The sequence below is a fragment of the Xenopus tropicalis genome, chromosome 4, assembly GCF_000004195.4.
Source record: "Xenopus tropicalis strain Nigerian chromosome 4, UCB_Xtro_10.0, whole genome shotgun sequence".
In the NCBI taxonomy this organism is placed as follows: Eukaryota; Metazoa; Chordata; class Amphibia; order Anura; family Pipidae; genus Xenopus; species Xenopus tropicalis.
In genome coordinates, this window is record NC_030680.2 from 108,824,006 (window position 1) to 108,847,401 (window position 23,396).

Below are 23,396 nucleotides of genomic sequence, written 5' to 3' on the forward strand. Positions count from 1 at the left end.
GTTACAAAGGTTTATGCATTGACCCTAATCAATAACAGTGAAGGTGACTCAAACTTGCATTACACTGAAGTGGTGCTGTAGTCACTAATCTGAGTATAGCATCATAGGCCTATTTTTCACCATATGAGAACACCTGAGACCTGTATTATGTTCAAAATAACTACAACTGATCTTGTAACCAAAGCCACAAAAAAAGGTCAGAAACATTTTTTTTCTTTTTAGTTACGGGACAAAGAAGAACCAAAGAAACTAATTCTATTTATTTTACACAGATAAATTCATGGGGTGTGAAGAACCCACTTGGGCTCATGCCTGTAACCTTTTTAACATTTTAGCCATTTTAGAGAGACAGTGCAAAACCCTAAAATATGTACAGTATGTGTAAAAACTAAAGCTGAGGCTCAGCAGATTGAGGAATGAGAAATACAGGGGTTGTTTGTCAGATCCCACCACAAAACTGTGATACATTCCGTGGAAGTTATCACTTGTGTGCCACACGTGTAAAGGGAACATTATTCACGCACTTCATCCAGCCACACCCTGACAATAATCACCGTTTTTGTCTTGAATGCTCTCTTTCATCTTTTGTCCACCCAGTTCTACATTAATGTTGATTGTGTTCATGTGTGCTGAGCTGACAAGCAGAAAAAAACAATAGTAGAATACACAGTACTTTCTAGCTCACCCAACCTTGTGGTTTCAAAGACTGGATACTGTCCCCTGTACTGCTTGGGAGAGCCTCCTCCTCTCCTCCTGAACCCGTTGAAGCCACTGGGTCTGCTACCCCAGTAGTTCCACCAATGTCTTTGTCAGGTGCTCATGGTTATTACCGAGAAACACAGTAAGAAATAGCAAAAAGAAGCACATCTAGAAGCAGAGCCAGTGTTTCTTCAGTGTGTGATTCTATTAGAGGTATGGGAACTACAGTACTAGCTGGAATGCTTGGGACTTGGGGTTTTACATAATTTGAATTACTATACCTTTTACTTAAAAACTCAGTACAAGTATTATTGTTTTGCCATCATATGGATTTATGTGGCTTAGTTACCACCAAGTACTGTATTATTATTAAAGAGGAAAAGGAAAAATTTGTATTCTTTTCCTAAACTGATCTCTATGGGAACCTTCTTGGCTTTTTGGATAACAGGTTTCCTGTGGTATTCTTCACTTTTACAGGCTCAGTTTTGTTTTAAGTCCCATAAAAGTCTGATGTCGAGCAGGCTTAATGTGAAAATCAACTTGCAAACTGATTCACAAACATCTAAAAAAAAAATAGTGAACATGCTGTCAGCAGACAGTTCCTAGATTGGCTCAGGTGGTATTTACCAGAGTGCATGTAGCCACAGTATGCCACTTATAATGATAGCTTTAAAAAGAAAATCGACAGTTCAAAGAAATATCTCACCCCATATTTATCGAGGTAAAATGGGGGTTGCCACAAGTCACAAGATGGACATTTTGATTAATATGCCCTAATGTATGAAAGCATATCAGGTACAAAAAAGAGAAAAGAAACTCTCACTTCTCTATCAGGTACAATAGTGTGTTTCACAGCAAAGGTTTCAGTCATAGATTGCAGGGGACAAACACTGTCCTGTCTTCATAGAAACACAGGAAGGAACAAGAATAACAAGCTTGGTCTGTTTACTAACTGAGTGGAAGAAATCCATTAATACAAATCAAAACTAGGTTAAGGAATGAAATGTATTAAAAGCAGCCATAGAAACATCTTCATTTTTCACTCCTCTGTCTCCTCTTTATTTTCTCTTGATCCACAGCACTTGTTGTCTTCCTGTTTCAGAGTCTGAGAGTTTGTACCAGTCTAGTCCATCCCAACTGTACCCAGGGGACCTACAATCCAGTCTCTGCCTTCATTTGGAGTAGTTACTAACTCTCTTAAGGGCAATCCCCAGCATAATACCACCTTTCCCAGGGGGATAAAGCTCCTGAAAATACCTGTCCCTCAGCAATTATTTCAATCATAGCATTTAAAGCACTTTATATCAGCAATGCCAGGGAATCAGACAAAATACATCCTTCTGCATTTTTGGGCAATAACCAGGGATCGCCACATGTAAAGTGTTTTACATGCAGCAATTTAAATGAATGCGGAGGGGCAGGTGTACTCGAGAGATTTATCTCCTGCGGTAGAGGAGATATCCTATGGGCAATAAATCTTCCCGTCTGTCATAGCTCAAAGAAAGTTGAATTGGGTTGTCGACAGAAACAGGTCGACTTTTAATGCCACTGAAATTTACATTCTAAAGTCTTGAATGTACAACTTTGTTGTACATTCCAATCAGGAACACATTGACTTATTGGTCCAGAGGCTAAACAGTAAGGGAGCGTATAAGGGGCCAAACATGGTATTGCTGCCATTTTCTTATTCTGATTGTTTGTGCAGAGCTCTCAAACAATTGGAACAACAAGAAATATCTGCTGCTCCTATTTACTTCCATGCACTGGCCAACATGCAAAGGCACATGAAAATTTCCAACCTCCATTATCCCGAAACCTACAACTGTCCATACTACATCGATATCAATTGGGTTTGGAGAGCCACCATGCACAGAAAATCATAATAAATATTAAAACTTTGTTTTGTATAATTTTATTTGCATGGCCAACTTTAGTATTCTGCCTTACTCAGTAAGCCAATAATTGGTCATACATGGGCAGATAAAAGCTGTCAACTTGCTGTTCCAGACGTAGTGGATCCTTGTCAGAACTGTATTTATATATAGGCACCCGTGGGCCTGTGCACGGGTATGTAAAAAAAAAAACTAAAAGAAAATTCCCTGTCCTAGATTGCAGTCAAATCTGTTTGTGGAGCTGTGGGGAGCACCTCATCCTATGGCGAAGCTAATTTGCACATATACAAATTCCCAAAGTGGGGAGGGTCCTTCCAGGTCCAGCTCCTAGTGTAGTGCCAGATTAATATACTTCCCTGGTCCCCATAGGCTCACAGTTGAATTTAGTCATTGGCCCCCATGCTCAGATCATCTCAATCTGGCCTAGTGCATGGGTGGCCAAATCAGGTAAAGATCCACCAAATAAGTGGATCTTTACATATAGATATCTATTGACAAGGGAGCACTCCATAAATGTAGACAAATGTCAGGGTAGGTGCTTTTAATAGCAATAAAGAGCAGAGTAAATAAACAAAATGCTAAGGCCTTCGATAACACTGCAAACAAGCTCCTGAAGGTTGCATTATGTAAATGAAACATCAGTCTATTTAGGAGTCCTCCAATCTGACCTTTTGCTAAATTTTTCATACTAGAGCACCATCCACCTTGTATGAAAAGGCTGCTGTTGTAATTATCCAAGCCTTAAAGAACAGTGGGAATTCTCAGCCCTATATATGATCTATTATACTGTACATGCAAAAGGAATGTCAGAAAACATTTGCAGAAAAGTCTGATAATCCTTCTAATGAAAAAATCTTTCTCTCTGTATATAGGTAAATACTGTGCTCACAGGACTTCCATAAAACAGCAAAAAAAGGTGGTGTATTTTGTGTACCAAAGATAAAAAAACTCCCCTTTCTATGATATTAACTATTTTGTCACTGCAGTTTTTTAATGTATGCGCTATATATATTAGCTACTATAATAAGGGTGGAAGATCATAAATAGCAGGAGCCAGGTGAGGAGCATGTGGTGCAAAGGGCACTGTGTTCGGGGGAAGGTCAGTCGCCATGGGTTAGTGTACAGGAGAGTAGGGAGCTAAAGGGCCAGTCAGGAGATGTGTGCTGAGCTCTATTTTCGCCCTACTGAAGATTATTTTTAATTCTCTAGCAGCTATTCCTACATACACATACTCAGGTAAAGACGTACAAAGTATACGGAGCGAAAGTCACTCTGGTTATGAACAACGTATATCTCTTTTTATAGTACAAATACTAATCATGGCTGTGCTGTTCATGAATTATGTATTGGGATGAGATTCTTTTTATCACAGCAGGGGTTAACGAAGCTCGGAAGTCTGCCCCTCCTTCGTTGGTCAAGAGAAACAAAGCCTTAGAAACGAAGCCCAGCCTTTCATTGGTTGGTGGTTACTAGGAGCTGGGACTTTAAGACCGTAGCCTAAGCAGAGAAGAAACAGGGGGAGTTAAGTGGGACTTGGCGGAGGAGACCAACCACCGTGTGTGGAATCGGGACCCCCCCCCTTTAACACAGAGAGTGGGAAAAACTGCGGTAACCTGGAAAGAAGCGAAGGGAGAATGGAAACATAAGGGACAAAGGCGACATCGGTGCTGCCATGAGGGTGTGAGAGCGCTCCGGAGTGTCACTATTGGGCGATGTGAGGGGCACAGGCAGTGTCTCAGTCATTCTGGCATGGAGAATCAGGAGCTCATCAGCGCATCGGAGCTCATTAAAGGTGAGGCAGAAGCCTAGGGAGGGTACGAACATTGTGTGAGAAGTGGCGGATACACCTTTACATTCGTAGTTAGATTGTATAGCCATGTGGCAGGGGCTTCTGGGAGATGTAGTACAACAGCAACGGGAGATGCACAGTGTGTGTATCACGGCATTGTAGCCATGTGCGTTCTGTATGTGTCCCAGCAGTTTGTATTAATAGATATATTTATTCCATGTCTGCCAGTCACTTGTAGCTTGTCAGCTCATTGTCCCACACATGAACACCAAGAACTACAGAGTATCTAATCTTGTTCCATCTTGCTTTGACTTTAGCACCCATTGTGTCTTGTTCTGTCACATTTTCCTACAAGACATACAAACTTGTATCTGTCCAGCTGCTGTAGAACTACAACTCCCAAACAGAAGGCTTTAGGAGCATGCTGGGAGTTGTATTCCTCTAACAGCTGGAGGTTTACAGGCTGGGCATCTCTGGAATGGTCTCACATGCAGAATTATGTAATCCACAGCCTTGTACTTTTCATTGCCACTCCCATGCTGTTAATCCCAGGGGATTTTGAGCATGTGCCTTCAGCTCCCTGGAACCCATTTGCTCTGTGTTTTCTGCCTTTATTTGCTGGTAAACGTTATCAAAAGTGGAAAGTGCCTTTATCCCTGATCTTGTACCAGCACCTCACAGAAAGCTTGGCGAGCTTAGTATAACAGATCTGGTACTTTCACTTCCATCAGAGCAGGCTGGGGTTCTCTTGCCTGTAAATGCTGAGCATCCAGCAACTGCACATACTCTGTGTAACTCTGTGCACTCATGCTACACTTACATTTCTTACATCCACTTCCTGGCTTTGTTTTCATACTATTAAGGTCACTGTGGCAACGCACACTAAACAGTCTCTGCTTGTCAGCAGACTGTTTGCACACACTTTGTGCCCAGGAAGACTGGATTTATATTCATTTTAATATTTATTTAATCATTTCATTTAGCATTTGTGAAACACATAATGTTCAAAGAATGACTTATAAGAGATACATTAGGGTATAATAGCATTTATGTTTCTGTAGAGGCAAAGGATAATAATCAGATAATTATCTTTAGTGTTGTAGTAACCACTGCCTTACTGGGTTGCCCTTTGTTAGTTAAAGCATCACCAAGGCAACCGTTAACCTCGGAAGTATCATCAAATACTCTTTCATTTTGTGCTAGTAGTTTTTTTCTTACAAAGCGACATTTAAAGGAATGCTTTTGATATAGAGTGTATAACACTTAGTGCTGTATTACATCGCAGTCACAAAGTTTTACATGTATGTAACAGTATGGCAATGGGAGGGCATAGCTTGTTTAAACTAATGCACTGTAATCTGACATATATATAATATATATATATAAGAACAAACAGGAGCACACCATCCAAACAATCAGGGGCCCTGGATGCTAGCAAAAAACAATAGTAAAGAAACAGAGAGCCGCACACACAGGGACTTTGCAAAAAGATAAAGTATTAAATACTTTATCTTTTTGCAAAGTCCCTGTGTGTGCGGCTCTCTGTTTCTTTAATATATATATATATATATGTATATGTTTTCACTACAGTAAAATCCATGGTGTAATATCCTCTGTATGTGGAAACAATACTGTACATTTTTTACTTTTTCCGGTTCTGATATCAGATGCACAGCACTTTCCACTTCTCATCATGCCTTGTAACAAAGAAATGAACGTGTGTAATATCAGTGGCAGAACATCAAAGAGCAGAATTGTGAAGTTAAATCCTTGTATAAGTCCAACATGAACACAGTTATAGGGATAGAAAGATTATGAATAGGGGACTCTCTTCACCCAAGAACTTACAATTTAGGTTAAAGGTGCAATTAGTAGACACTATTAACAGGCATGTTAGGGATAACTATAAGTGCATCTGCCTGCACCCGGACAGAATCACTGCTTCCAGTTGCAGGCACAATTGGCAGATTTTTCAATTGTACAGATGGATTGTCAGTCCGCCTTGTAGGGCCTTACCTTAAGGGGTAGTGCAATAAAAAGTGCAATGTTTGCTTTGGGTTTAGTTACCTATAGTAACTAAACAGCAGGTAGCATTTATTGTTCGGAATACTGGCATAACATTAAATTATTAGTTATTTAACAGGTGTTCTTATGGTGTGATACTGTGTCAATAGGACAGTATTTTAAACTTTTAAAGGGGAAATATTGATTATTATAAAGTTTGTATTATATATTGCATTATCTATATTATTGTAGAGCTTATTTAAATATAAATACAGTTTAAATGTAAGCTGGTTCAAATAATGTGCCTACTAGTGATATATGGGACCTGCAGCTTTATCCTCAGGTCATTTGGACAACCATTGCAGTTTTGGGTTGGGTGTGGGTCAGACTATGGAAGAACACTCTTCCTCTGCTCCCAAAGTTTCCTTGTCTTGAAACCCAAGGTGCACACAGAAGTAGCACACATAGCAGGAAGACTCAGGTACCAGTTGGGTGTGTGTCCTACAATGGCAACATTTTGCAGGTTAAGGGTTAAGGTTTTGCAGGTTAAGGTCAGTTGCTGGTTGAGTTTTCCATGACCCGCACATCACTAGTTCCTATTATTACTGGGAGATATATAGGTTAATGTAGCTGAAATTAATGTTACTATTTAGAGTACTACTCTTCATTTGTTGCAAGCAGCAAATACCTTCCCCAGATTCCAATAGAACCACATAATCAAACGAAGATAAGCTGCAGAAAACACATTTATATTTCCAACACAATAACTTTTAATATAATATCAGACATTTTAGATCTTTAATTTTATTTGTCATTTAGAGTCCTACAAAATTTCTGTTTTAAGAAAAATTGGCAAAAGTTTTTAATCCCTTACTGCAGCAACTAAGCCTGCGGTATTGTAAGAAGGGAAAATTGTTCTGGGATTTGTTTTCAGCATTCATCTTGGCCTTTTCTTCTGTTTCTTTCTGAGCATTGTGTCACAGAGTTACAGTATATCCTTTCATCCGGAACCTTGTACTCTTTCATTCAAATAGCTTGATTCTTGTAAAATTTCCACCTCCCTTTAACTAGAGCACAGCCTCTCTTTTGCTGTGCCTCTCAGTAATTAACCATTTTCCTTTCATCTGGAGCAGACTAACACCTTAGCTTTACTATGTAATATGCTCTAATATCCTTCGTATACCTTGTCGTAAGAAATATTGCATTATGCTGTGTAGTGCAAGCATTCAGCATGCAGAGTTGCTTATTCAGCTTGACTTTTCTTCCATAGCAAACTCAAGGACTTTTTTAGTTTCATATAATGCTCTTCTTTCTAGAGCAGTTTCTGGGTGGAACCCTTGTTTTATAGGCCAGTAAGGATGTTAAAATTAATTCATTTATTCTAATGCCAAAAAGCACAGTTAGCATTTGTAAAGCGGTTACAAATGGGCAAATACAGTTGTCCAAGTACAATTAAACTGTAAAAATCAGTTTTATAATCAGTCAGATTGGTAAATCCTTGGCCACATGGGTAACAGAAAGAGGACATTTGGTGGGTGTTGTGGGGCAGGGTATAAGCCGGAAGATCATCACCCAGAATATCTCTGCTGAAAGTGATAGGCTGCTTGTAGACTACCAATTAATTTTTATTCAGTCTACAATGGCTGGACCAGGGAAGGCAGTGGTAGAAATTGATTTTATACAGGAGTAGGCTATACTAAATGAATAAACAAAGAGTACAGGCAGCATGGACAAGAACTTGTCAAGAGAATTAATTAAGCCCTTAGGATACCTGTTTGCTTTTTCAGAAGTGAAAAAGTATTTAGTGGCCCAAACATTGAGGGGGCCAAAATGAAAAATATTACCCTCCGCTGGCCCCCAAGTAGCCAATCTCCTGGCTTATTAAGTGATTTTTACCTAAATCACAGCACTGGACTGAGAGGGTTAATAAGCTAAGACACTTGAGCTTTAGACTTTGTGAACAATAGAGGATGCTTTCTGGACTTTGATTTAGCTTGTTTGGGCACCCAAGCAAATAAAATATGTTTTATGTTAGGGGATGAGTGAGCAAAACACCTAGAAAGCTATTACCCAACATCACTGAACTGCATCCCTATAATATACAGGCTGTAACTGGGGTTATCTATGCAGAGGTTTCTTAGTGGACTGCTAATTTGTTTTGACTGCTCATTGGGGCCATGAAGTAGAATATGACTTTAGTTTCATTTTCAAATTATACCCTGTTTAGTGCAAAATATATTTCCAAATTAGAATCATAGGCAAACATTATGAACTCCAATAAACTGCAGTTGAAAAGGTGTGTACTGTATCTTTTAATCATATAATAGACCCTTTTGTATTTTTAAGAAATTGCAATTTCTCTGGATTTTCTGGACACTTGTAACATTAATAGTAATTTGAGTACTCTTCTTTCAAATGGGCGAGGTCTTGGTGCTGATTATGAGGTCTTGATGAAAATAAAATTGAGACCTGCTGCATTACTACACCCTTCTAGAGAAATGGGCGATGTTAATCTGAATATGTTGATTTGTGTTTTCCTACAGAGCAGTGTAATAAAAGTGTAAAAAAAAAAAACTTGTAACAGCATCCTGACAATACATTGCATTGCTTAATCATATTTAAAATGTCTGCGCTCCCTTGCTTTACAAGCATACATAGCTAGTTCTGGGATCTTAGAATACATCGTGCCTTAATACCATATAGTTTGAGGTTCTTAGCAAACAGTATATCTTTATAGCACACATTTCTAGCTTGGAAATCTTAGTATACAATCTTTATATCTATAAAGCTTTGGATCTTAGCATATCTTTATAGCATACATAGCTAGCTTGGTTATTTTGGATTTGGCCGTGTACCCTGATGCTTTGAGTTGCATCTGGAGAGCCACAAGTATCCATGTTCAACAAGTTATAGACTGATTCAACTTTTATTATTATCCCATGTGCTTCCTTTCAGATCGCTTATATTTTGCTACACTGAGGAACAAACCAAAAAGCACTCTAAATACTCACTACTTCTGTACAGATGAGGAGTTTGTGTATGAAAAGTAAGTATAGTTCAGTGTATCTTATTAAATATGTTTAATGTTGAGGCTATAGTACTCTCATTCTGATTCTGATACTGCAGGTTGACAGACTGCATTCTTAAAATTATTTAAGTTGGCAATGTTTTGGCAGTTTCAATCACATTGGTCCACCAACAGCCCCTTTGTGTGTTTACACCCAGTCTGGGCAGAATCTGGTACATATTCCAGCTGCACCTGATGGAATAAAGATTTCATACTTTTTATATCTGTAACAAGACTCCCTTTACAATGAACGCTTTTCTATTCATTAACTTGTATAGCATATTTTTACAGGCATATAAAATTAGAGGGAGTTCCATCCCTTTAATAAATATGCTCTTGAAAAGCCCATGCAAGTGAATAGAGAGTGGTGAATTTTTTTCTGATGAACTTATCAGCTATATGTCACCTTTTTGTAACCTGTTTGTAGTTGGTTATATTAATTGTTATGCTCAGCTCTAGTGTCCCATTTGTGGCAGCCACATATCTGTAACAGGAGCAGCCTGGAAGGCTGTGGGAATGTATACCGTAACAGTGAACAGAGATTGTTGTAAACTGAGATTACATGCATACACCATCCAAGTGAATAATCAGTATCTTATTTGCAAGGTGTGACATCTGACTTGCATGCCTGGCTTTCTTTGTTTATGATTTTCAGAGTTTGCTTTTCTGTTGGCACAATGCATGTTGCAATGCAAAGATGTCATACTTCATATATTTGTCCTTTTACTGAACTGGCAGTAATTTATTAGCATATTTTAATTATTTACTTCATTCTGTATCTGTGCACTGACAGCAAGAATCTGATATCAGTATGCTTTGTAAACAGATATTTTTGGTGCCTTGTATGTTAGGGCCACAGATATTCTCCACAAAGCATGAGTAGTATCAGATTTTGACTTTCTGTCAGTGCACATACAGGATCTGCCACATATACCCTATGGGCCAATATATCTGAATATTCTAAAGTGACAACTAGATTTCCTTTTGCCAGCAGTACAGCTGAAAGTCAATACATTCTGTGACTCTTCTCTGATCCTCTGCTTCCAGTAATCATGATAATCCTCCTGATTGGAGGGTGTAGATCCTTCAGCCTGCTCATCTGTGCTTCCAACATATTACTCTCTGTTTGGTATTATTACAGCATGATTATGCGGGCCTGTTATATAACTGGCTATATGTCCAGGCTGAGAGACTCTGGGACTTGTTATTACTGGGTAGTAAGGTTAAAAGAGAGAGTATCACATTGTAATCACTAAGGAACTTTGTCCTCTGTAGGTACATTTACAGCAGAATTAATTGGCATTTTTATTTGGACATTTGCAGATTTTTAATGAGCGATTAACACTATAAAATTAATTAATTTTATTGCATATAAATGTACAGCTGTTTGCTTAGAACCTTCAAGTTGAATATTTCTTGGGTGGGTCTGACTGGCCTGTCAGGAAACCAAGACATTTCCCTGAAATAATAATACAATCAGATCTGACAAGCACCTAAAAGTGGAATATTTCTTGGGTGCAATAGTGCAAATTTGTGGTGTTGGTGAATTCTTCTCAAGTAAATAACAGGCTGCACAGCAGTAGCATTCATTGCTGCCCGTAGATATTGCCATGCAGGGTCTGACTGGCCTGTCTGGGAACCAAGGTATTTCCCCAAAATAATAATACCATTAGATCTGCAAGCAAATATTACGTGGTTGCACTGTCAGTGTACAAGGCCCTTGGGTTACACAGCAGGCATCTGAAACTGGTCAGTACCTGCATGTTCAGTAGGCCGGGCAGCCTTTTAATGTTTTTTCTGCAGTGAGGAATGCAATGTTTGGGAAGGCATATATAAAAATGTGAAGCTTAGGAAAAAAAAGACAGAAGTAGAAATGAGACATATAAATGGGGAAGAAGGATATAGAAAGCATGAGAAATGTAAATGTTTACAAGGGTAAGAACCCTTTATTATATCACTATGTACCTGTCTTAATTATGTGGGTTCATAGTGTGGCCTTTTATGTAATGTTCTCTGGTGCATGCAGTATATCCCATTCTGACACTGCACCTATGCACCACAAATAATCTCACTGTTTATGATTTACCACAGTTTTAATGTATCTGTTGACTAACTACCTAGATTATCTTTTGAGCTGTACACTCACAGTTCCTTTGTCACACAGTCTATTTCAAGCTGCAAAACAGGCAAACAAGTACAAAAGCAGGGATGTAATTAGCATGAGTTTGCCAACTGTTACTGTATATTGCAGCTATATTTAGTTAACTTGCACTCTAAAAAACTGTCAGCCGGGAGAAGACTGATGTTATGACCACTGAAAAGAATGGTCAGCCCCATGTAATCCTGGGGAGCAAACAAAACTGAAATTGTAGCACTGTTGGAATGTCTTAATATATGTAGTTTTTTGTTTCATTCAGGATACTGAAATCTGCCCAACGATAAGGGCAGTAGTAAGTACCCATGGCCTTTAGTGTAAACTCTTCTTGCAGGACTCTCTTCTTAGGGTAAAGACACAGGGAGCTACTTGTTATGACTACTAAATGCCCAAAATACCCTGCCATAGACAATATTAAGAATTGCTTCTGCTAAAACACACAGTATCTGTGACAAGTAGCTGCTACTAATAGTTCAGTGTGTCTTCACCCTTACTGTGCTCTTACTTAAGGAATTACTTAATTCCAGCCTTGTTATTTACTGATTTTATTCATAACTTGAAAATAAATTGTATGTGTAATAGGCGTTTGGATTAGGGATGCACCAAACCCAATTTTTTGGGTTCGGCTGCACACGCGAATCCATCCCAATGGATTCAGCCAAATACCGAACCGAATCCGAATCTGCATATGCTAATTAGGATCCAGAAGGGGTAAAAATCACAGCGCACAGAGAAATTTTTTCCCTCTAACATTTAACCCTTCCAAATCCTTATTAGCATATGCTAATTTCTGCTAATTAGGATTCGGTTCGGCCAGGATCGCAGATTTGGCCAAATCCGAACCCTGCCGAAAAAGGCAGAATCCTGACCAAATACCAAACCGAAGGATTCGGTGCATCCCTAGTTTGGATATTTAAGATCTTCAGTAAATTCACACTGTACTGTAAGTCAGGAGTAAAGGTACAGAGGGTGTGAATTGTATTTGAGTAGAAGATGTATTTAGTGCCAGTATCTGATAAATCTGCTCCATATAATTAGTTCCCCCTTCCCTGTGTTGTGTCTGTGCAATCTAACAATAACAAAATGTATCTGGATTTTTATGGATGTTATTCTATCAGTAATATGTTGCTTATAAACCTGTGTTCCTAATGGTGATTTTGAATTTAGTTTCTATGCAGATTTTGGGCCTCTGAACCTTGCACAGCTCTACAGATATTGCTGCAAACTTAATAAGAAGCTCAAGGTAAATGGTACTTTTTAATTTATATATCAGAGGTACATAACCCCAATAATACTTTTGTTTGCTGGCTTTTATAATTGATTTTATAATTTATAATAGATTGCCTGCCTTGTTATTGATTATATACCCCCATGTCTTAAGCCTACTGTAGCAAACTTGTCAGTGGCAATATACTATGATGTACAGCTGTAGACCTGGATATTGAGTGCACCAGTGTGCTGAGGATGAACATTCCCACATACTGATGTGAATAGGAATCTGTGTTTGAGCACTGGACTAATTACAATTTCATTGTCAGGGAGAATAGACCAATAGATAAAGACAGCAGAGAATTTCTTGGAAAATGTCCCCCACCCCCACCTTGTATTTATGCTATCCTTGTTTCGCTCTGATTGAGCAAGGAATCTGAACTTCATGGGCTCTAACAAAAGCTTAAAGGGACAGTAACACCAAAAAATGTATTTATTAAACTATAATGTACTGCTGCCCTGCACTGGTAAAAGTTTTGTGTTTGCTTCAGAAACATTACTAGAGTTTATATAAACCCTGGTGTGTAGCCATGGGGGCAGCCATTCAAAAGGAGAAAAGGCACAGGTTATATAGCAGCTAACGGATAAACCCTGTAGAATACAATGGTGTCTTATCTGTTATCTGTTATGTAACCTGTGCCTTTTCTCCTTTTTTCCAGCTTGAATGGCTGCCCCCGTGGCTACACAGCAGCGTATTTATATAAACTATAGTAGTGTTCCTGAAGCAAATACCCCAGTTTTACCATTGCAGGGCCACAGTACGTTACGTTTCCAATACTTTAAAACACTTTCATTTTTTGGTGTTACTGTTCTTTTAAGATAGCCATCCAGCCGATATGTTCAGGCAGTTTGGCCAGTTGTGGCTATTCTGCCTAATTATCTTGACTTGTACCAGGTAAGGGGGCAGTTTGGACAGATCACCTTACAATATGTCTGATGGAAGATGATCGTACATGTTTGAAAGTATCATTTATAAATAATAAAGTGATGAGGAGGCACAGTTTTTGTTCACTTTCTAAAGTTTGGATCATATTGGCTGTCGCCCTGAACAACAACAGCAATCCTTTCAAGTCTCATTCTCTCCTCTGTACTACTGACATCCACTTTTATCTGTCAGAAGGATAATAGTGATTGAGAGCAGGGTCAAGGTTAAATGACCCAAGCAAATATAATTAAAGTCAGTAGTTCCAGTATGAGATTAAATTGTTTTCATTCCTGAAAAATGGCTTCAAATAACTACACATTTAAGAGATAAAGTTAAATTGTTTCATGTAGTGAAGGCAGTATTTAGAAGTCTCTTAGGGCTCTGACACACGGGGAGATTAGTCGCCCGCGACAAAACTCCCTGTTCGCGGGCGACTAATCTCCCCGAGTTGCCTTCCCCTGCCATCCCACCGGCGAAAATGTAAGTCGCCGGTGGGATGGCACACGCTGCGCAGGTGATTTCGGCAAATCGCCGAAGTTGCCTCGCAAGGCATTTTCGGCGTTTTGCCGAAATCGTGCCGCCGTGTGTGCAATCCCACCGGCGACTTACATTTTCGCCGATGGGATGGCAACTTGGGGAGATTAGTCGCCCGCGACAAATCTCCCTGTTCGCGGGCGACTAATCTCCCCGAGTGCCAGAGCCCTTAAGGTGGCCATACACGCACCGATATTATCGTACGAAACCTCGTTTCGTACGATAATCGGTGCGTGTATGGCATGTCGGCGAGTCGACCGATATCGCAGGAAGCTGCCGATATCGGACGACTCGCCGATCGGACAAGTTTGAAAATTTTGATCGGGCGCCATAGACCAAAATTCTCCCTTCAGAGCTGAATCGGCAGAAGGAGGTAGAAATCCTATTGTTTCTACCTCCTTACCTGCCGATTCAGCCCTGAATGGTGTGTGGCGGATCTTACGATGTTTCGTGCGACCGATGGTCGTACGAAACATCGTCGGATCGCCACGTGTATGGCCACCTTTAGTTGTGAAAGCTCAAGCAAATTCTTCCTACTTGAGTAATTCTGATATTATTCCATCAATCCACTGGTATTTACTTGTCTCACAAGAGAACAATTAGCAGGGATTAGTAGATTGCCTGTATACACACGACCTTATCTTACATGGTCAGGTACTGAAGCATTCTGGGCTTGGTTACTATGGAAAGGTAAGGCTAAACTCAATTAAGCAATACTTTCATGTCTTTTTAATAGGATAGCCTACTTAGATGAATTAGTAAGAAGGAAGTAAGGAATTAGTAAGAAGAAAGTAAGCAAAAGGAAAATAATATTAGTAAGAAGAAAAGACAGCTATTTCCTCAAGACCAAGATCAGAGTCATGAGGTCATTTGACCTTCTTTTATCCTTTGACCCTCTTGTCTTTACCTCACTCTTGCCAGTTGCCTTGGCTATTGTGCTTTTGATAGAACAAAACAATCCCCATTTATTTACATCATGAAAAGACTGAGGTGCTGATGTCTAAAGACATCAGCGTCTGCTTCATTAAATTCCAGATTTTATTTAAAATATACTTATAGCTCAAAGTAGCAATGAAGGACAAAGGGGACTGTAAGTGGTTTACACTGTGCTTTCATACTGACTGCAACAGCCACAACTACATTTATTTACTGTGTATATGCAATTATAAAAAAAAAAAATATATGGTCTTTAATAACACTCCTCTGAATATGTTTTTACGCAAAACACTATATATAGTAATGGCTACTAGTGGACTGGTTTAAATTCATCAGGTGTTGCTAGAAATATATCTATTCCCTAATACAAGTATGTAATCTGTTATCTGGAAACCCGTTATCCAAAAAGTTCCAAATTACGGAAAGGCCATCTACCATATAGTTCCTTATAAGCAAATAATTGAAATTTTTTAAAAAGGATTTTCTTTTAGCCTGGAATAACAGTACATTGTACATGATCCCAACTAAGATAAAATCCATCCTTATTGGAGGCAAAACATTCCTATTAGGTTTAATTTATGATGATTTTTCAGTAGACTTAAGGTATGGTGATCCAAATTATGGAAAGACCGCTTATCCAGAAAACCTCAGTCCCTGAGCATTTTGGATCATTTGAATTTTTTTATGCAAACAAGTTAGTTTGACAGAGAACTGATAGAATCAGCAGGAAAGTGGAACATGTGAAAGGAAGCAGGATACAGTTCCTGTTAGATATCCCACTGAGCAGGTTGATGAGATACAACCAGTGCTAATTACCGGTTAATCACAGGACAAGAGAGTGGGGTGGCTTGGTGACACGGATCACTAGTGTGTGACATTGTCTCTCATTGCGCAGAGTGTGGGCAGATGTGCTCTACTGAGGAAACTGAAGGTAAAGCTTCTGTGGAGAACGCTGCTTGGCTTGTGTGTGTTGCTTGGAAATCACAGAGGGAAATAAATGGGTTTGTTTGGGGTGTGGGGGGGGGGAGGAAGCTCAGCTGCTCACAAGTGTTCCCTGCATGGCGTGCCTTGGAAACCGCTTGGGATTTCCAGTTTGCACACAAATGGTCACTGACTGTTAGCAATTTTTCTGTCTGTATAATGTATGAGACTGCTTTTGTGACCTGGGAATATAGTGGCAATAAACAGCTCTGCTTGGTTTGCTTTATCTTTGCAATAATATTACAGTAACTTGTACTTGATGTTAATTAAATTATTATATCTATGCTGATGGTACTATTGCTTTTTGTAATGTTTTAGTACCTATAAGGGCAATGACACACTAGGGGACCGATTCATTAAAACACGAGTTTGAAAAATTTGGATTGGATACGATAATTTCTGAAGATCGCAAATATCACGAAAATGCTTATGAAAAAAATCATATTAGTCACGATAATATCGTATTGGCAATCCGAAAGTCACTGAATTTTCGTACCGAATGATTGTAAACAGCGGCAGAACCTTTTCCTTTTTTTGGCATCTTTTAATAAACTAGCAGTTAAGGTAGCCATAAACAAGCTGATAAAAGCTGCTGACTTGGTCCTGCCTGATAGATATCTGTGTGAAAATCAGCGAGGTATCCATCAAGCAGATTTGATTTCTTATCGAATCAAGGACCACATTTTACCGCGCTTCACAGGTAGACCGAAGAATTGAAATTGATGGACATGTGCGATTTCTTTTAACCTACAGTACTGGTGCATTTCAGTGATTTGTGTTGTTCTGTACTGGAATGCTGCTGGGCTGAAATGTGAACTTCTACACTTAGGGCTCTGGTACACGGGGAGATTAGTCGCCCGCGACAAATCTCCCTTGTTGTGGGCGACTAATCTCCCCGAAATGACATCCCACCGGCGAAAATGTAATTCGCCGGTGGGATGGCATACCCGGCGGCGCGATTTGTGGAAAGCGCCGAAGTTGCCTCGAAGTTGCTAATCTCCCCCTGTACCAGAGCCCTTAGGGCACACATTACGCTTTCCTATGTTTTGTATTCAGGTGGAGCAAAGCTGATATGCTCCTATCCATTTCTGTTTGTAACTCCATTGACAGACACAGTGTAGGCCTGAGTGCATCTATATCAGGATTAAAACTTGCATTTTCTCGTCAATATCCACTCCGTGTAGCTGTATTCAGGCCATCGCCGTTCCTGTCAGTGGAGCTAAACACAGGAGCTGATAGTAGCTTACAAAATCCAGAGAAGCAGACCGCATGTCCAGTGTTTCCTCGTCTTTACATCACTTCAGGGACATATCTTTAAAAATCCAGCTGTCAGGGTTGAACTGATTGCAGTTTATTTTAATTGCAATCAGTGCTGCCCTGCGACATGTATTTAATAATACATTTTCAAGTGATCTGGTCACCTTAGTACTTACAGTTCTGCTGTGCAGAATCCGCATGTGAATCTCTACTGTACAGACATAAGATGTGCATCCCAATACTCAGTGCTACTATACAGAAATAAGATGCGAATCTCAGTACTTTGTAGAAATGAGGTGTGTACCTCTACTTACTTAACTGCGCGTTTGAGAGTAGGAGCCCTCAGTCAGCAAATAACATATCGTTCACATCACTTATCTATTTTTTCTGTATCTTGCAGTCCTTTAGTTTATCCAGAAAGAAGATTGTTCATTATACAAGCTTTGAACAGAGAAAAAGAGCAAATGCAGGCTTTTTGATCAGTGCATATGCGGTGAGTGTTTAATATCCAATGGCTAGGAAAATGTAATACTGCTTACTTTGGTTCCTACCTATATATTATACTTTAGTTCTGTGAAAATAATGCAGCCCTTACTGTGAAACATGTATAAAGTGCATTATCTACATATGGTGCTGCAGCTGTTGTACAACTACAACTCCCATAATACCGTGAGATCTGTTGATCCAGGCACAATGACTTTTAGATTTGTTTAGCTGTGAGGTACTCTTTCTGGTCCCCTTTCCTTTTACTATGTGGATCTGATACTGTCTTTGTGTTTTGTGTCCTCATTCCTTCTTGTTAATATTTTACAGCAGGACAGAAATAGAGCAAGTCTCATATATCACGGTCGAGGAGATTATCAAGTGTCCCACTAATAGCACATGGTGTGCATCAGACCAAATGACATGACACAGTGCACTGGGGTCACACAGACAGGACTGTGATCAGGAAGAATGTAGGAAATTCAATCCACAGGGACACACCTCTGTATAATTCACTACATTGCTATATATATATGCAGCCTCCATTATATTGCCTCAGCAATGCATATGCCAGTATTAGTTCCCAGGTATCAGTCAAAACATTATCCTGCATACTATTCAGTATGTAGCTGCACACTATTCAGTATTCAGTCTCTGCTGTTTGCAGATTGTATCACCTGAATAAGGACTATCTGTGACACATAGAGAACTTTGTTAGTTTTAGTACAGTGCAAGGTGTTCTGCTGCCAAATGAAATGTGATGCCACATTATACACAATGTCTGCTTTGTATAAGTACACTGCTTAGGCCAGGAAACTCTGCACCAAACATTCTGTGTCTTATCCTGCTTTGCTGTTGGCTGCCTACCTGCACTCAGCCCTCTGAGTTGTGGTGCCTGTGTATGCATTTTATTAAACCATTTATCAGTCCCAAGAGATAGTAAAACCCTCCTCCAAGCATTATTGCAACCTTATCTACTTTCACAGCAGAACAGTTTGGTGTAGGGCAAAGAGGGCATTTGTACTTGGCCCAAGTATCATAGGGGCCCCCTTACGGAGGAAACAAGTATTAAAACCATTTAACAGTGGGATTTAAAACTGACGGTGAGGATGCTGGGAGTTGTATTGCAACAACATCTAATAATAGATCTACTATTTTGTTTGCATCTGTTTGGGACCTTGCTCAAGGACAGTTCTCAGGTGCAATATACACTCATATACTCTCCCACAAAGAAGAAAACACCAGTTGACATAATAGGATTTATGTTAAGACATAGTATTTCGTAACCATTGCAATACAGAAAATTACCAGTAGGTGTCACATGCGTTCCTTAATAATGTGATGCTGGATAATGTATTTAATCATGTATGTCAGTTGCTATTTGTTCTCTGAGAACTGGATGGAGTAACGTGTTCTGGCACATATTAAGAAAGATGCAGCGGGTCTGTGTTCAGCAGATGGAACAGCACAACTGAATATTTACACTAATAATTTTGTATCTGAATGTTTATATTTTAATATAGGAGAGGTAGCTATCATATTGCTTGTCAAGACTGGGGCATTCAATAATACAGTAGTTGAAACAGATGGTGTTGTTTCTGTAGCTGACTATGGTGGATACCTCAGCAGAATAGGCAATACGGCAAGTTCGGCAACTCCTTTTCATAAGAAGAAAAGCAATTTTTGTACACATAATATAGTATGACTACGTATATAACTATTATGTTTTTAAAGACTATGGAAATGGGTTCTCCCTGTTTATATCTCAGTGAGTACTGAAAAATACTAAAATAAAATCTCACTAGGTTATGTTCTCCTGCTGATACTTTTGCACTTTCATTGGCCTAAAAACCTGAACACAATGTTGTGAAGGTGAGTGTCTGGATATAGAAAGGGATGAATCATTAATTTGTATTGTTGCATTTTCATTTTAGATTATCTATTTAAAGAAGTCTCCAGAGGAGGTATATAGAGCTCTTCTTAGTGGGACTAATGCTCAATATCTTCCTTTCAGGTAAGTAAAGCATTTTGGTTTTTAGCAAGTTCATGTTGGCAAAATCTTTTAACAATAATTTTAACAATACAACAGCACAGGGAGAAATAAAAAGGCCAAGTACAATTTTAACAATGTTAGAAAAGCAACAGAAGTCTGTTACATTGCTCTGAGGTGTTACCAAACAGCAGGAGAACTGCAGCCACTTGGGTGACATTCAGCAGAGATACTTGCAAAGTTAGCTAGGCATAGAAAAGTTCATGCTTGGTAGTGAAGACTAATTGATTTGAGATGAAATGGGGAAGGAGTAAGGGAAAGAATAGTATCTAGGAAAGTTATCTAAGCAGAACTCAGAAAAACAGGGAGACCTTGTTCGAGCAAATGCAGGTTAACAAGACAGCTGCAATAAAATGCAATAAAATATCCATATGGTAAAGCTAAGTCTTTTAGGGTAGGTGAATCAGATGCACTTGTGCCACAGGAACATCATTATATTTTTGGTTTCATTAAGTTTTAGTTGTTTTAGGTTTTTTTTCCCCTATTACTTACCAAAGAAAACTATCTTTCTCCTCTAGAGATGCTTCATTTGGGAGCTGCACATATAACCTTACCATACTGGATTGCTTGCAGGGGATCCGAAAGGTAAGTCAGTGGCTTACAAGCCAGTGGAAAACAGTGTAAGCGTGTAGGCCAAGCTCATGCAGATGGTTGTGTTAAGGCATCCCTTTAAAGCAAATATTTTTTTTATTTTCTTGGTTGGCTGGCCAAACACAAGAACATTTTTCAGGATAGTCAATCAGCTAGATATTGAAAATAAAACTGATTTAGCTGATGTCCTTTGACCCATTGCTGTGAAGTTGTGAGTCAGATAACAATCCCACCATGTTTTAAATACATGTTACTAAACTGTATGAAAATTGGAACCAGTTAAAAAAATTGCATCCAGCAAATAATGTGCCTAAATAGTACATTTAACTCTCTTATTCTTACTCTGCTTCAGGCTCTATACTTTGGCTTCTTTAACTTTGAGAACTTTGATGCAGATGAATATGAACATTATGAGGTGAGTTCATTTCTATGTATAACTGTAAGGGAATGTCTTAATATTAAACACATAGAGGCATGGTTCTGCAAGTGCTGCACCATCTAGTAGGGATGCACCGAATCCACTTTTTTGCATTTTGCCGAACCCCCAAACCCTTTGTAAAGGATTTGGACGAATACTGAACCGAATCCTAATCCTAATTAGCATATGCTGATTAGGTTTTGGAAGGGTTAAATCTGGGAAAGATGAGAAAAATGTTCAACTTCTATGTTTATGTGGCAAAAAGTCATGTGATTCGGTGCATCCCTACTATTTAGAACTTGTGCAGCAAGCCAAACTTGGAAAGGGATGCTTAGAAGGTGATGCCTAGGTTTTATTATGTGTCTGTAGAGAAATCAGGTTGTGTGTAATGTGCTTTTCTTTTTACAGAGGGTTGAGAATGGTGATTTTAATTGGATTGTTCCTGGCAAGTTTTTGGCATTCAGTGGGCCCCACCCAAAAAGTAAAATTGAAAATGGTAAGATTCTCAGTTGGTTTGCATCTAATCATCTCTGCAGTTGAAATGTAGCAGGATTTCTAAGGAAGACCACAGAAGGTGCCCATTGTTTTTGTCCCATGGGAGAGGAAAGACCCTAGAAATTTCCCTTTATGCAAAGTGAACAGGAATTTCTACAATGTGCCTTGTACTGTCTAGTTACAGGTGTGTAATGCCAGAGACAGTAGTACAGTCCCCCACCTAAGAGGTTGGCAGAAGGGGTAGTCAAGGGCCACAAGATAATTAATTAAATATGCAGGGCAGCAATTTTAAACCTAAATGGACTGCTAACCTGTGAAGTATTTTGACTGTGGCATTGTAACAAAATTAAAGTGAAGCCTTATAGCACTTCAACTGAATTGAAGTTGTCTGATTTGATAAGCTTTTTCAGGATTTAATTGTTCTCTGTTTAATTATTAATACATTGCTTCATGTTACCCTTTCTCTGATTTCTGAGGCAGCAAAGTGCAGGTTATAAATGTCACTCTGTGTCTCTCTTGAATGCTCATATTCATATTTTCCTTTTCTCTGAAGGTTATCCCCTTCATGCACCCGAAGCTTACTTCCCATATTTCAGAAAACATAATATCCGGGCTGTCATCCGATTGAACAAGAAAATTTATGATGCCAAACGATTCACCGATGCAGGATTTGATCATTATGACCTGTTCTTTGTGGATGGGAGCACCCCTAGTGATGGAATAGTGCGGAGATTCCTGAACTTGTGCGAGAACACTGATGGAGCTATTGCTGTACACTGCAAAGGTATCTATACTAAGAGAAGTTTTATGAATATATACCTGTATTCTGTATATATACACACTATATAGCCACTAGGCTACACTTTAAAGGCTTGCCTTAAACATATGAGAATTGCAATTAAATAAATCAGTTTTTTAGTTAAAGAAATCCCTTGATATCAGCAAAAGTAAGAGGACCTGGGCAGCTTGTTAGATATGGCCACATAACCATTGAGTGTTTCTTCAAAAGCATTTTCTTATGACTAGAAGTGCAAAAGTGCAATTTTAGACACATATTGCTGTGTTTTTTAAGAGAATGTGTAGTTTTTTTACCAAAATGCCAGCATAATTAAGGGAACATGGGGGAGTTGCTTCTGACATAATTGTGCCCCATGTGCCAGAACTTAGGCGCAAGTATACTGTGCCTATTGATACAGCCTGCTGTTAGAACCCTGGAGAAACAGCCCCCTTCAATGTGGTGGTAGACCCAGGTTTCTACAGTATCAGTTGGCACAATTGTATGTGGTTTGTGCACTGGTGACGAGTGCAATGATGGGGAAGTACAAGAAGCATTTTAGGATATAAGTACCTTTAATGAATTGGGTCAGTTCGTGTCCATTTTGCGTGACCACAAGTGTGGCCATAAATGAGCCCTATTAGAGCCCTTTCTGTAACTAAAATAACCATGCCTAAAAATCTAATAAACATTACATACTAAAAACTTTACCATCATTTGATGATTAATACTATACAACAGTACATTCTGGGAATTGCCATTGCTGGGACAGGTATGGGATCTATATTGGATAATGCTTGGGACGAATTTATGTCGGCATGTGGCAAAGTTGCATCTGACGCAATTGCAGCCGTGTCAGATTCAAAGATTGGTAGAATGAAGTACAGGGTCCTGCTAATACACATACTACAGCATTTTGATCAAGAAATCATAGAAGTGCCCTCAAGGGGGCGCTGCTTTCTCTTGTTACACTAAAGGAAATAGTTTTACTGTTATTAGGTGACACCAGAGACTCTTCAAGTAAATATTTAGAGTGCTGTTAAAGAAATTAATGTGTGCTTGACATCCTTAATTGC

The 23,396-nt window shown here is 39.1% G+C and overlaps 1 protein-coding gene across 2 annotated transcripts in view; it reads left to right on the forward strand.

Annotated features, from left to right (window-relative positions):
* The first annotated feature begins 3,695 nt into the window (after nucleotides 1–3,695).
* The window catches only part of cdc14a (cell division cycle 14A), a 37,360-nt gene continuing 17,659 nt past the window's right edge, over nucleotides 3,696–23,396 (forward strand). The window contains exons 1-9 of one of the 2 annotated variants that reach the window (XM_004913477.4): nucleotides 3,696–4,383; nucleotides 9,340–9,430; nucleotides 12,774–12,849; nucleotides 17,909–18,001; nucleotides 19,926–20,005; nucleotides 20,560–20,626; nucleotides 20,985–21,047; nucleotides 21,459–21,546; nucleotides 22,099–22,329. In XM_004913477.4, coding sequence (XP_004913534.1) covers nucleotides 4,341–4,383; nucleotides 9,340–9,430; nucleotides 12,774–12,849; nucleotides 17,909–18,001; nucleotides 19,926–20,005; nucleotides 20,560–20,626; nucleotides 20,985–21,047; nucleotides 21,459–21,546; nucleotides 22,099–22,329 — 832 coding nt within the window. In that variant the 5' untranslated portion in view covers nucleotides 3,696–4,340. The remainder of the gene's footprint in view (nucleotides 4,384–9,339; nucleotides 9,431–12,773; nucleotides 12,850–17,908; nucleotides 18,002–19,925; nucleotides 20,006–20,559; nucleotides 20,627–20,984; nucleotides 21,048–21,458; nucleotides 21,547–22,098; nucleotides 22,330–23,396) is intronic. The other variant, XM_002934152.5, reaches the window with a different exon arrangement.